Consider the following 14,340-nt stretch of genomic DNA (forward strand, 5'->3'; position numbering starts at 1 on the left):
ATTCGGAGGATAATTTTTTTGTAAAGTTCCGAATGTACGATGGCCCAAAAATCAGAATTTGGGAAAAACTTATACTTTTCAAATTTTGTCTTTGAAATAATCGGAAGTTAAATTAGTTACCAAAACTTCCGAATATGGACTGTCTAACCTTCAATATTGGCCCTTGGAATCACCTGGAGCCATTTCAGTTACCCAAAGATTTGCTTAATTTTTACTCCTCCGTGGTTGAAAAGATGATTTTTTTCCTTTTTTTTGAATATACTTTGAGAGAGGAGTAGTATTATTAAATTTCATAAGAAGAACCTATTATCGAGTGTTGACTTCAAATTCCTTTTTGTTTGGACTCCAAAGAAAACTTGGATCAAATCTTGTAAGATAAAAATGTCCATAAAAGATTGCTCATGGATCCTCTCCCATTGTTTTTAGTTGTAAAAGTAAAACAGCACAACCATTGACCGTTTTCTGAACTAAAGAATCCGCAAACTAAACTAAAATAAAGCAAAATCCCTATCCTGCTATGTCGTTTGAAGGTTCAAACTATGGTCCGGATATCTACATGAATGGTGGAAGGGTGCAAAAGTAAAATCACAACATAATATATTTTGTGAACCAAGGAGTCCGCAACAAAACTAAAAAAAAATCCTTCAAATGCAAATTAAAAAAAAAAAAGAAAAAAAAAAAAGCAATGGCTTCGCCCAGGTTTGAACTGGAGACCTTCAGTGTGTTAGACTGACGTGATAACCAACTACACCACGAAACCTTTGGTGATTGTTACTCAAACACAATATATATTTACCCCATCTCGAGTTTCTTTGTTCCCCGGCCTATATAAAACCTCGACAGATCTGTCTCTCCATTCTGTTTCTGGTTTTCTCCCCTTAAACCCTAACAACAAATTCTATCTGCAATGTCGACTTCACTGGATATGTCTTTAGACGATCGAATCAAGAACAACAAGACATCTGAAGGTGGAGGAAGAGGCGGTTCTTATTCTTTCAGAGGTGGTAGAGGTAGAGCCAGAGGTGGTTATGGCGGTGGCAGAACAACCACCAGAGGCGGTAGTTTTGGTTTAGGTCCAACTCGTCGTTTTCAAAACCGTGGAATCCGTCGTGCTATGCCTTACGCTATTCCAAATGTATGATTTCTCTGTTCTAATTAGGGTTTTAGGTTTTTGATTTTGAATTTGAAATTTTGTTCGAGGGAATTAGGGTTTTGATTGATGAGTTTTGTTGGAAGTGCAGGTGGTAGGGATGTATGATATGTATGCTGCTGCTGCTATGGATACCGGGAGTAACAAGCTTTATATCTCTAATCTGGATTATGGTGTTTCAAATGAAGATATCAAGGTAATTTTTGAGATTTATAGGGCAATATTTTTTTTCTTATGTTGATTTCGCTGTTGGGGTTGTTGTTTTTGTAGGTAAAAGATTTAGAGTGTAATGGATTTTATGTAGGTTTTGATTAGGTTTTGTTATTGGAGGAATTGGTTCATCAAATTCAAATTTTGGTAAATCTTAATTTAGGAGAATTTGTAAGAGGTTACTGGAAGATGTTGTTTGATTCGGTAACATTGGTATGGTGAATTTGTGGATGGTGTTTCGGAATAAGATCAAATTACTTGAGGGATCTTTGAAATTAACATGTTGCCTAATAAGATCAAATTACTTGATGCTCTTAAACGTTATCAGTTTATCATCGTTATATACATTACACGGCATGTTTTGTTAGGGGATGAACTGAAAATTTAGTAGATTGTGATATAGAAAATTGTGAAAGAAAGAGTCTGATGAAACAGGAAGAAATACTTGTGGCATTGTAGTCGTGAATCTGTACTTGAGAGATCTTTTGAAATTAACATGTTGCTGTTAGATGATATCCTTTTTCATCATATACATTACACGGCATGTTCGTAACTTAGAAAACCATGAAAGAAGGATATGAGAGATCTGTTGAAACAGGAAGAAATATTTGGATACCCAGTTTACTTCATATTTCAAATTCATGGAAAATTTTGAAGTGAGATTAAATTAGTCAGCTCTAAGTTGGGGATCAAGAATCAGGAAGGAATACCAATTATCCCCCTTGGCCATTTAGTGAGTAATACGTTGCAGTCCTAATATCATACTATACATTACACGACATGTTTTCTGGGAAAAGAAAACATTTGGAATCGAGAACGATGAGTTGCTTTAAAAGGAATGATACTCTGTGTAGAAATTCAGAGTTACATGGCATGTTCAGAATTAGGGATTAAGAATCAGGACGGAACAGTAAAATATTCTTTAGCCATTTATTGAGTGAGACTTGAAATAATATGTTGCTGTTCAACATTGTGGTTTTATCATCCTTTGCATTACATGGCATGTTCTTTACTTTTCTTGGACGAGAAAACATCACACTACGACTCATAAACATTTGGGGGAGTTGAGAGCGAGGGTTGATCTGAAAGGAATAAATATCTGTGCAGGAACTCTTCTCAGAGGTTGGTGAAATTCAGCGGTATTCAGTCAATTACGATAGGAGCGGAAGATCAAAGGTAGATATTCAGTCAAGTTTGGACTTCTGAGGAATTCTTTGTGTACTGTCTTCAGACATGGTTAAGAAACAATGATTCTTTCTCTTAGGGCACGGCAGAAGTGGTCTTTGCTCGGCGTTCAGATGCTGCAGCAGCTGTCAAGCGGTACAACAATGTTCAACTTGATGGAAAGCCAATGAAGATAGAGATTGTGGGAGCAAGTATCGCTCCTCCTGTATTCCCCGCAGTAAACACTGCTATATTTGCAAATCCAGTTAGCTTTCCTCAACGGTAAATATTTTTCCCATTGCAACTTTTCGAAGTCTTCATAGATCCTTGTTTAATTTTAGTTAACACTTCCAACTTTTCGTCGTTTTTATACATGTCTGTTGGGAGATTGAAAATCTATTTGCCATTTTGCGACTTGTTCATACAGTGGAATACGAAGGGGTGGAGCTATGGGACGACTCAGAGGTGGCAGGGGTAGTGGAGGTCGCATTTCCCAGAGAGGGGGAGGTCGTGGCAGGGGAAGAGGCCGTGGTGAAAAGGTGTCTGCAACTGATCTGGATGCCGATTTGGATAAGTACCACACAGAAGCCATGCAAATAAACTAAGAAGATCTCTTACTTTCTGATCTCTCTTCAGTTGTCTGCACTTTCTTGTGTATGCCATATATTTCGATTTAGTATGCTGCGGTTGGTAGGAAAATTAGCTAGTTCTGGCTTTTACTTTTGATATGATTTGGAATTATTTCATATCATATTATTCAGAGTTGTTGACCTAAAATTAAAAAGTAGATCAGTGTAGTAGTGTTGATATTACTAAGAAGGTTGCTTACTCCATTTCATTAAGTTTACCTTTCTTATATCAAAGGGATGTTTGAAACACTTTAAAGTCACCTATAAGTGTGTTATTTCTCTATTGGGGGAAAAGAATCCTTGTCGGAACTAAAATTTTCTGCGAATTACTTTTGCCGTCTTAGTTTTGTTAGAGTCCTTCAGTCTTGCTTGTTTGTAGAGGCTATAGCTGGGCAATTCAGCTCTACTGCTTGCTGAAGTAAATCAAATCTCTGGCTGTAACTGCAGAAATATGCAAATTGGAGAAGACTGGATAGTCTAGTATAGAGGTACAGTTGGATCGGAATGGCAGAATTTAGAATTTTGATTCAAGAGGCAGGCAAACTAGAGTTACTAGACTAGAGATGGAAGAAACACTCTTAACTGCAAAAAGTTACACTATTATTTCTATTCTATATTTTGTAGGAAAGAATCATTTTATTGAAAGATCTACGCAATGAGGTATAATCCTCACAAAAAAAGCCCCCTGGATCTTTTTTTCCCAGGGGGGGTCTTAAAAACTTAGTATACAAATTAGTGAATTACATAAAAAAAATATAATGATAAAAAGAAATATAAACTCAGGCCCCAAAGCAAGACTTATGTCTTGGTTCAAGGCTCGTGCTGATGTGAAGTTAGTTCTTGCGTGACAGGACCAACCCCCCAAATTGCCGTATAGACGAGTTCTCTGCAACCATACAAATGTTTTCCAGTTAGAAGTGAACGAAAGATGATTGAGAAAGATAATTCCGAAGGAAGAAATTAGCACTGGTGTTCATACCTGAAGATCAAAGATAAAAAGATGATTGAGAAAGATAATTCCGAAGGAAGAAATTAGCACTGGTGTTCATACCTGAAGATCAAAGATAAAAAGAACTCGACCTTCGAAGAGAACCAGCTTACTGGCAGATGAAAAATTAAATTAATCAAAGAATTACAAGTTACTCCGCTTTCCTGTACATGCCATGTCCCAGCTATCATTTCTACTGCTTGCTACTCTGTATTCAAATCTTCATAAATATCAAGAAGATGCTATCATCATCCCGTGAAATATCGACACCATGTGCTCTGAATGTATGGGAGGCACAAGCCTGGAATAAAGAGATGCTTCTAGAAATTTCCCAAGAACCTTAATGCAGACTTGTGGAAGTTGTTATATACTCGGTTGTATTCATTAGAGAACCTATAAACGCTAAAGCAGGGGCATCCAGCACAAACTCTTTATCCGATATTTCAAGCGAGGATATCAGAAGCTATACTTCAATAAGGCTGAGACTGTTGAATATGAAGGTTACATTAAATGCCAACTCAGAAGCAGTACCCACTGTTAGACAACCAAGAAGGTCAGATTATAACCTTGTTCCAAGATCACTCGAAAGTTGAATAATGCCGCGGATCTGGAGGTATGGATTTTCCAACAGCTTTTCATTGTTGCTCTGGTTTACAGAAACAGATACAACCAGTTAGCCTTGCAACATTCATTTAACAGTTCAACTAGGAATATATCTAAACATAGTTCCTATATTTCGTACTAAGGATTGACTGCATTGAGTACAAGTGGCAATGGATGATCTAGGTCTCACCTGTTGTGCTCTAAAAATTAGACTCTGTAGTATCCGCTGGTACTTTTCAGGTTCTTCCGTCATCATCCTCTGTCACAGTCAGATTGATATCAGCAAAAAAAAAAAGAACTTAGCCCAAAGAAAGATAAATAAAATTCGCAAGCAAATTCCAAGCCACCAATGTGAGAGAAAAGATAGTTCTGTGCATGCCTTTAAAAGGAAAGCTGAAGAGTAATATGCAACTCTGGAGTCTGTATCATCCAATAGTTCCCTGTCGAAGGCCCAAACCACAAAGATATCAGCCTTTGCCCTCAAAGAAATTATTGTAGGGATACAGGTAGAGGGACATATTATATTTATACCTGAAGAACTCTTCTCCTCCAACCTCTTGAAAAGCAGCAGCATCATTAGTGCATTTACCAATAAGAAGTAAAAGAAGAGCAGCTCGGATATCTGATGTGGCGCCAGGTAGGTTTCCCCTTCCTTTGCTACCCACGGCAACTCCCAGTGCAATATCATCCGTTGCTGCACTGGCAAGTTGAATCAACGGCCAGTAAAGTAGAGGAGTAGGAACACGTGAAACAAGTTGCATAGGAACAATAGCCTGTGCTCTAAGAAGCAATGCCGCCAAAGATGCCGTCTTCCAGAAAACAGAAGGGTTCTCACCGGAGCTCGTTTTACTAATGGTTTCTTCTGGAAACTCATCCACAAGTTGTTTCTTCTCTTGCAGAGTAGGGGTAAACGTATCTGCGGCATGTTTTAGACTGTCCGTGCTACCAAATACTTTACCGAGTGACGTCAGATCCTCAAGAGGCATTGCAGGAGCAGAAAGAACTCTTAGGCATAATTGAGAGAATAACATGTCACACATCTGTTTTCAGAGAGTCATTGACGCGTCAGAGATGGATCAAATGTAAGTGCTATATAAACAATGGTTATCTTATCAAGGAACAAAAATAAATCATGAATTATAATTTTTGGAATCAGAGATAGATCAAATGTAAGTGCTACAAACAATAGGTATCATACCAGGAAAATAAAATACATGATACATCATATGTTTAAGTTTTGGAATCAGCATACGGAATCTTGGTAACCAAGGGATCAGCAGAACATGAGTAACTATTAACTGGAGACTGTAAGGACTAGAGTTTGAAAACGATTGAAAAGTCGGTATTCTTGATGAGCAGTTAAAGTCCGAGATACTAAAATGCGCAAGTAATCTACCTAAATCAGATACTCTCAGCTGCAACTAATCTACCCAAATTAGTTGGACCCTTTTCTATATAAAAACAACCCCAATAGTTGAGCTATGCTACTACCTCATTTAGCCGTCGATGGAGTTAGGGTAGGGGTAAGTTGAGCAGAGTTAGGGTCCGCTGTGAGTCTGTGACAGATCTCCTAACAGCATATGTATCTCTATGTTCTCAAAAGATAATTAGTGCATAGGTTGGAGTAAAGAATATACCTTCAAAATATTAATTCGATCGGTTTCATTTATCTGAACTACCAGTGATAAAGCACTGCTCATTATATCAATCACTGCATTGGCTTTCTCTAAACGGATATCACCATCATGAGAACGGTCGCCAACTTCACTACCGCCTGAATTTTGTAGCTCGTTCTCGTCCAGCAACAATTTCAACCGCAAAAGGAGCTTCTCTATGACAAAAAGAAAACCTCGTCTAATGAAATTGTGCTTTGACTTCAGAAGACCACGCAGGGTCCAAATGGTTAAAGTAACTTCTGAATCACCAACTGATGCTTCTCGACTACCAGCGAGTCCAATTTGCTGCAGAAAATTCCTAATATTTGACCATATACTTTGGTGTCGTTCCTCACTAATCTCTGCGAGTAGTAACTCAACTAACCAAATATACCCATTTTGACGGTATGCAGATCTTTCAGAATGCAGAAGAGAATGCAAAGTGGTCCATGACAGTTTCCCTTTCATACTTAGCCCATATTCAAGGGTTACATCCTCGATACTTTCCAAAGATTTGTAAGATTTTGTGACGCGTATCATGTCTGAGAATTCCTCATCTAAACGACCAAATGAGCTCATAACAATATCAAGTTTTCTTGTAATTTTCTCCAAGAGCTAGAACGCAAAAAAAAAAAACAATTTAGAGGCAGCAGAAGTCAAAACTAAAATGTGAAAACTCATAAACAATCTGTGAAATTCAAAAAAGAACAAAACACTTGCCACATTTAACCGTTCAACGTTAGGATATCTAGACAAGGCTACGGAAATCGATATTCGCAACACCTCTCCTATGCCCTCCACTCCATGCTTAACAGCAATGTAAAAAGCTTCAGCAGCATCTGCAAGAGTAAGCATTGAAGCGAGCGGTTGAATCTCCTCAAAGCTGTATTCAGAGTCTCCAATAGCTATACACGTTTCATTTATTTGATGTAAAACATAGTCTAAAAGCACAAGGAAGAGATTTCTCTTTTCTTCTCTCGAGTTTGCCTGTGAATACTGCAAACAAAGTTGATTAGAATTAAAATATGTCAACTGCTTTTAAAACAAACCTAGCTAGACATAATACTCTCCAAGTTTCTAAGTGTTCCTTGATAATTTTTCTGGATAAGGTATATGTACAATGAGAATTGAGATCAATATATATCCAGAACAGAGTCATATGCATAGACCATAGGAAGACCTCACATCTGCTGGAATAAATTTACATCTCCAGGGATATGAATATAACTTTCATTACTAGATGATGATTCAAGAAAAGGAAACCACATCTTGAACTGAATAAGGAAAACTAAAATATCATATCAAACTAGCTGATTCGCCATCACGCTACATACCTCAAGGCAAATAAATTCAATTCCACCAAGTAGATCAACCTGTTCAGCTATAAAAGTAGGAGCACCTGGAACAGCATTTGTAGCTTCATCGGAAACTTGATAAAACATATTCGTCAACATGCAAATCAGTTTTCCATGAACTAACTCTGCCCATGAATGTTCCCTGCTGATCTCCAAAAGCCTCTTAATCACCTGCAAACATTGGATTGATCAAATATCCCGAAGGAAGGGTCAGGGGCGAATCTACAATGGGGCCAATGGGGTCACTGGCCCCCCTAAATTTGCTGGAGAGGCCCCATGTACGTCTGCATGTCTTTCCCACCAATAATAACAAAGCACTGCCTAAAATACAGGTAATTTAAATTTTGTTTGTTAACTCATCCAACAAAACAAAGAAACCATCTCTTAATCTGTCCTATCTATTGCAAGAATATATCCTACATCTCCTGGATCTGAGTAAATGGTTACCAAGATCACTAATTTAAGCATGATTCTAGAAAATATGGATAAAACCACAAAATCAGGGGATAAAATTAGGAAAATCAGCGGGGTCAGGGGTGTTAGTAAACATAGGTTGTGATTTGATTCTTTTGCTTTTTCTCTGTATCCACTCAATCAAACTTTCTAAATAGTTCTTTCCATCCACCAAATCATTCCGGGTTAAAAAACAAATAATCACCAATTTGGTTATCTGCTTAAATTGTTAATATTAACGTAAAATTTATATGTATGCTATACTTATAGTGTTTTTATAACGGTTTAAGGTCTTCATTTTTTGATGATTTGTGGGGAATTGTGCCCCCATTGAAGTTTTAGTCTGGATTCGCCACTGGGAAGGGCATTCATGTAAAGCATGTAAGTTAAGCAGGAAATGATAGGAAGCTTTGACAGCCTAGTGCTGGTTCACAACGAAGTAGGGAGGGTGAGTTGATTAGACCCCATAGTCTACTCTCAAGAAAAGTAACATTCTACATGATCCAACATTCTCAAGACAAGCAATCTAAGACCACAGAAGAGAAATGCTTTGAGAAGAATTTGAAGATTACGAACCCTGATGTCAAGACCTTCCAATTTGTCCCGCCAGATTTTTCCCCTGTCGCATATAAAGTAAAGTAAACAACTCAAAGCAGATGCCCACACCGATTCTTCCTTTTCTTCCATCTGTAGGACAATACATGGTTATCTACTGAGATGCCAAAAGTAACAAGATAACATTCAAAAATATTTACCATCATACACGTGAGGTAAATCAGGGTGCATTTGAAGTTTAGTGGTCAAATGTGTCAAGCACAAGCCCTATAAGTATCAACCTGTACCTGAACAAGAAGAAGAAGAATCTCATGCAGAATGCTCAATATCCAAGACTCAAACTTGTCAACAGCTGAGACAGTTCCATCTTGCTTACTTGAATCAGTCTTTCCTTTGACTTCGACACCTAGGGTTCCCTCATTATTAGGGTGTGATTCTTGAGCAGGCTCTTCTTCGATGGTGGGAGGATCATCCGGTAACATAGGCTCCAATAAATGAGCATGAACTCCAAGGTTTAGAATTAAGTCAAATGCACGCACCCTGGATGCCAGTCTTGGGGAACGGAGCATCTCCTGAAATACGAAGATGTTAGAATGAGCTGGGGAAATCAAAGGTTAATCGAGTAGATTTATATGTGCAATTGGTCAGCACCTCTAGCATGGAAAGAGTGAGAGGAGCAGCAGTCCGGGAATCCAGCACATACCTAAAAAAATTAGGGTTTGTCACAGTTCCATCTCCAATCTAAGTAAATACACACGAGAAAAAGAAAAGGAAAACACCACTTCGAGAAAATAATCCAATTTATAGTTTAAGGTGATGTTACTAGTATCCATTCTGTACTTCTAGTTCTTACGCAACATAACAGCTCAAAATGCTATTAGCCAGGAAGTGGTAAGCATTCCAATTTCACTGGTCATTGCTTAAGGAGGACATACATGTCAATGACAAGTTTGATGAGGACACTGACTGCAACATCCATCGAAGGCTTTCCACTGTTATTACTCAATTTTGATGAAACTGTCATAAGATTTGTTTTTAGTGAAGATGCCTCAGAGGAAGCCGCATTTATAACCTCAAACACTTCAGCAGGATTTAACCGCAAAGGTTGTTGCTCACTGATCCAATTAATAAAAATATATATTAAGAGATAGACATGTAGACCATGGCTATGAAGATTTCTTTCACCAAACAATATGAGTAAACAATGACACAAAAAATATCAAATGCTCAAAGCAAGGGTAAATCTCTTACCTGTAGTGGCGATACTGGAAAAGGGGCCGAGAGCGTGGGCGGAATGTATTAACTTGTGAATCCTCCCTGGAATGAATAAATAGTTATTACGTGATAAAGGAGAGCATCACACAATCGAGTGAACAAGTAAAAAAACTGGATAAAAACGCAAAAATAAAACAAGCCAACAAAAGAAATTCCGTATGAGAATGAGAATTAAGAGAAAAAGAACATACCAAATTTGGTTGGGTCCTGGCTTTGTACGTTTAGCAGCAGTTATTGCTCTCAAGTGGGATCGAGCAGAGGCAAAATTAGTGGCAGTTGTGACTGTAGAAGGCTGCAACAGTTGATTAGGATCAGGTATATCTTGATTGCCAGAATGTCTCCAAGGCTGCCCTTCCATCTCTCCTACGAGAAGTGCGGCAGCTCCAACTTCCAGGAAGCTATGTGTACTAACTTCTTGGGGCCTAGTAACACCATTACTGTAATCGACCATATGATGTTAGGACACATACTGAACTTCTAGCAATCAAAAAAGCAGCCATCAGTTACCTGTCAGCGGTTAGCGAGGACGGCTGTTTATCTCCTAGCCACCGCCATTTAAGAACATCAATAGATATGTAATCAGCACCTTCTTTCCCTTCAACTACTTCAACAATTGATGAGTTAGGAACAGGTACTATTGAAGCCTCTTTCCTCTCAGGAGAATCTCTAACTGAAACAGCTGCAGGGCTTAATTGGGTATTAAAAGATTTACTCAGGAATGATGATAATGACGGGAGGGACTGTTTGGAGGCTGTAGAGGCCAATGAAAAAGCTGCTGGTTGGAATGATCTTTTTGGAATATGTCGAGCTAGTAAGGAACGAATATAATTTAACGATTTAATAAGAGCTCCAGATGCAAAACTGGAAGCGGGCAAAGATGAAGGAAAAGCATTGGTAGATGCATTGGGTGCTCCAGACTGTTGTTGGCTTAATGATTTTGACCAAGGTGATACTCTCCTAGTTGTGCTAGAATCACACTCTAAAATTGAATTAACACAAAACTGATCAATTAGCTGTAACGTCTGTTCACTGGGTACATATCTGGAGAAAGTAAAGGAAGAAAATAAACACAAGGGTCATATACTATCAGTGTTTTTAATCTACAAAATGCAATGGTCTAACATGAACTTTATCGAATACTAGTGGTTATTTATATCTTAAGGTAATTAGATTGTACTTATCAAATTGGGTTTGGTTTTATATGGTGCAAACCGGAGAGAACTATCTGACAGATACAATAAGCCAATAAGACTAACAAAGGTTAGAGAGCCAAACTGCTGGCTTAACATTGATTCAAAGATTTATTCACTCAAAAGCAATGCCCAACCCTCTAAAGGCACATACAATTCATATACAACTAGCAAAAACTTGGAAGTCAAAACAAACATACCGCAATAGATATCTCTTCAAAAGCGCCACACACCGTGCAACAACTGCAGGACTGGTACAAGTAAGTGTCAGCACTAAGAGAAAAATACAGTAAAACTATACTAATTGCATTTCTCTGTCTAAAACTACTCATACGAAATACCTGCGTTCACGCTCTGCTAGAGCATGCTCTATGATCACACTATACGCTAAGTCAATCGTCGAAGTGGCTGCAATATAATCCTGCCACAAAAAGATCCAAATTTTACCAAAATTAGATTCCTAAGCTAAGAGAAAACCCCCAAATCTGAAATCTCCAACTCACTAAATCACTGTATAAATAACCTAATTCTCCAAATTCCAATCAGATCAAATCAAATCACCAAATTTGAACACAAGTATAAACCCAAAACACATCAAATTAGGCAAAATTAACACAATTAACAAAAACCCAGACCCCAAATAACCCTAAATTTTTAGTAAATTGAACAAACCCTTAGAGTTCGAGTAGCTTCAGAAGCTACAGTTGAAGAGTTCACATGATGAGACGAAGAAGAAGATAATGAAGACGATGAAGAAGATGAAGATAAACAATCAGCAACAGCTCTTCTTAATGGTTCAGGTGGCTTCTTAAATGATGAAGATCTTAATCTCTGAGACACTCCTCCTCCACCACCAAACTGCAATCTTGCACTTCCTGGACTACTTCTCGATGGACTGAAACTTTTCTCCATCACTCTGCAAAATTTGAAACCCTAATTTTTCAAAATTGTCTCAACATTTTTTTCTGAAAATTTGAAGACCCCAAATTTTTGGTTTTTGAGAGACAAAGATTTTTAAGTGTTTGAGATTTGGAAATAAATTTGGGTTTTTTTTTTTTTATTTCTCTTGGTTTATAATTTTATTCATTGATCTGAGCTGTTAATTTAAAAGTATATTCCAGTGAGTCTAGCTGGCCGTGGGTGGAAAATTTTCTATCATTTTCTTAAGTGATGTAAGGCTAAGTCCTACGGGAGAGATATCTAGTTGTTAGATTGGCCATCAATCTCCTAACCCCTATGGAATGGCCAATCTAGCAGCGAAACGCCTAACAATTCGGCGTTAAACGCTGAACAATGCAGCGTCGTGGTGAACGCCGAACCAAGCAACGTTTGACTTGGTCAGTTAAGTTGACGACGCCGAACCATTCAGCGTCTGGGAATCGAGTTTTCTCTGCGCAAAAACCCTTTCTCCCACAGTTCTTCTCCATTTCTTTTCTCACTCATTACACACCCGAAAATGCATGTTGTAGATCACTGATTCCAGACATTTGTTTCTCAATTCCTTCAGTGGGTTTGTTCTCCATCGAATCCTTGATCGTTTGAGAGTATTTTCATTCAATTTCGTCCATGAAATTGATTGAGGTAAGTATTTAAAACTTTAGGGTTTTTTTCTTCTTAATTTTTGATCATGATGAAAATTTGATGAAATTGATGATTGATATTTGATATAATGCATGATTTAGATGATATATTTACGTGATTTGAATGATATGTGATTGAAATTGATTTTTATAATTTTTAGGGTTTAACTTGATTGTGCGATGAACAAAAAATGATTTTTTTTTGATGAAAATGAATTAATATGTATGATTATGAAATGAAAATTTGTAAATAAAAATGAAAATGAAATAATTTATTTGAAAATGAATTAATTTGTATGATTATGAAAATGAAAAGATGAAAATGAAAATGAATTAGTTTGTAGATAAAATTTGTAGGTAAATTTATATAATTATTTGATTAGTTGTATGACTAAGATGAATGATAATGGATTATATGATAATTTGTATGATTAAAATGAGTGATAATGATGATTTAGTTTGTATGGATGAAAATGAATGATAATAAAAAAAAAATTTAATCTTTGTTATTGATTATAGTACGAGTATGGATGAATTGCTAAACCGGTTGGATATAGTTTCGACAAAAAATTGTGATAGACATGTATGTTAAGATGTTACGAGAGATTCTCGCAGTGTAAGCTTTAGAGGTAGTTTGAAAGATGTTGAAAATTATTATCAAATTGTGGTGCAAGATAATCCGGTAGCACAACAATTTTGTGATAATTGCGGTCTTTCCTCTGTTTTTGAGTTTGATTTCGCCAATGGGGATAGCGCCTTAGTTGAAGCCATAGCTGAGAGATGGTGGAAAAGTACCAGTAGCTTTCATTTTCGGGAATTTGAGATTGGCCTCCTTCCTTTAGATTGGTACATGTTAATGGGAATTCCCACTGATGACCCTTGTAAACGACCAGTAGTTATTCCGCAGTTGGGTAGTGATCTAACATATCCTGCTTTGGATGATTTGTATTTTTCGGATATCAAAAATCATGGTCCATAGAACTCTAAGACTAATACATATTCCTTAGTTGTCTTGAAAAACTACATTGAAAGTAGAAAAGACCAGAATAATATTGAATGTGCAGTGACATTGACACGAGCATTCTTTATGTGGTGTTTTGGTCATTTTCTTCTAACGCATTCTAGTGGAAAAGTAGATAAACGTTGGGTTTTTTTATCGGATGACTTGAATAGAGTTGGGGAGTATGATTGGGGTCTAGCTTCGTTAGGTAATACCTATAAATATCTCGACGATTGGTCAACCAGGGGTACAAATTTAGTTGGCATGGTTGTGGTACTTGAGTATTGATACTATTACTACTTTCGCAACATGCAACCCTTGCTTTGTCAGTCACCTTCTGGTCATTATGATGTTTTCCCAAAGATTGGTATCCTCAAGAAGATTAGGATTGGATCAAGGAAGAGGGGATATCGAGAAGGCCAAAAGGATACTATGAAACACTCAGTCTAAAACGCAAGAACACAGGTTGACACTAGAACAAGGGAATCATGTATTTGGAAACCATGGGCAGAGAGTCAGTATGCTGCGGGAGA

The 14,340-nt window shown here is 37.4% G+C and overlaps 2 protein-coding genes and 1 non-coding gene across 6 annotated transcripts; 1 reads left to right on the forward strand and 2 right to left on the reverse strand.

Annotated features, from left to right (window-relative positions):
- Positions 1-686: 686 nt before the first annotated feature.
- TRNAV-AAC lies at positions 687-760 on the reverse strand. The gene has a single exon. It is a non-coding gene; the product is annotated as a tRNA-Val (tRNA).
- An 86-nt stretch (positions 761-846) lies between these two features.
- On the forward strand, positions 847-3,462 carry LOC113343432 (THO complex subunit 4B-like). The gene is made up of 5 exons (XM_026587611.1): positions 847-1,135; positions 1,242-1,346; positions 2,468-2,536; positions 2,625-2,806; positions 2,952-3,462. The coding sequence occupies exons 1-5, from the start codon at positions 908-910 to the stop codon at positions 3,127-3,129; spliced, it is 762 nt and encodes a 253-aa protein (XP_026443396.1). The 5' UTR covers positions 847-907; the 3' UTR covers positions 3,130-3,462.
- Positions 3,463-3,736: 274 nt separating this feature from the next.
- On the reverse strand, positions 3,737-12,274 carry LOC113343459. Of its 4 annotated transcripts, none has more exons than XR_003357265.1 (19): positions 11,900-12,274; positions 11,569-11,648; positions 11,428-11,478; positions 10,545-11,078; positions 10,229-10,474; positions 10,014-10,079; positions 9,698-9,877; positions 9,414-9,465; positions 9,050-9,334; positions 8,784-8,894; positions 7,734-7,925; positions 7,120-7,395; positions 6,382-7,014; positions 5,276-5,784; positions 5,124-5,184; positions 4,935-5,003; positions 4,708-4,787; positions 4,205-4,626; positions 3,737-4,039 (listed from the first exon to the last, which is right to left on the reverse strand). XR_003357265.1 is itself a non-coding variant. In XM_026587633.1 (18 exons), exons 1-18 carry the CDS (start codon positions 12,137-12,139, stop codon positions 4,605-4,607), a joined length of 3,687 nt encoding a protein of 1,228 aa, XP_026443418.1. In that variant the 3' UTR covers positions 3,775-4,604. The 4 variants fall into 4 exon arrangements, 1 of the variants encoding a protein (XP_026443418.1); XR_003357264.1 differs by having other exon boundaries at positions 3,775-4,039; positions 4,133-4,626; positions 11,900-12,139; XR_003357266.1 differs by lacking the exon at positions 9,698-9,877.
- Positions 12,275-14,340: the final 2,066 nt, after the last annotated feature.

Source organism: Papaver somniferum, unplaced genomic scaffold (assembly GCF_003573695.1).
Source record: "Papaver somniferum cultivar HN1 unplaced genomic scaffold, ASM357369v1 unplaced-scaffold_6, whole genome shotgun sequence".
NCBI classification, from domain to species: Eukaryota; Viridiplantae; Streptophyta; class Magnoliopsida; order Ranunculales; family Papaveraceae; genus Papaver; species Papaver somniferum.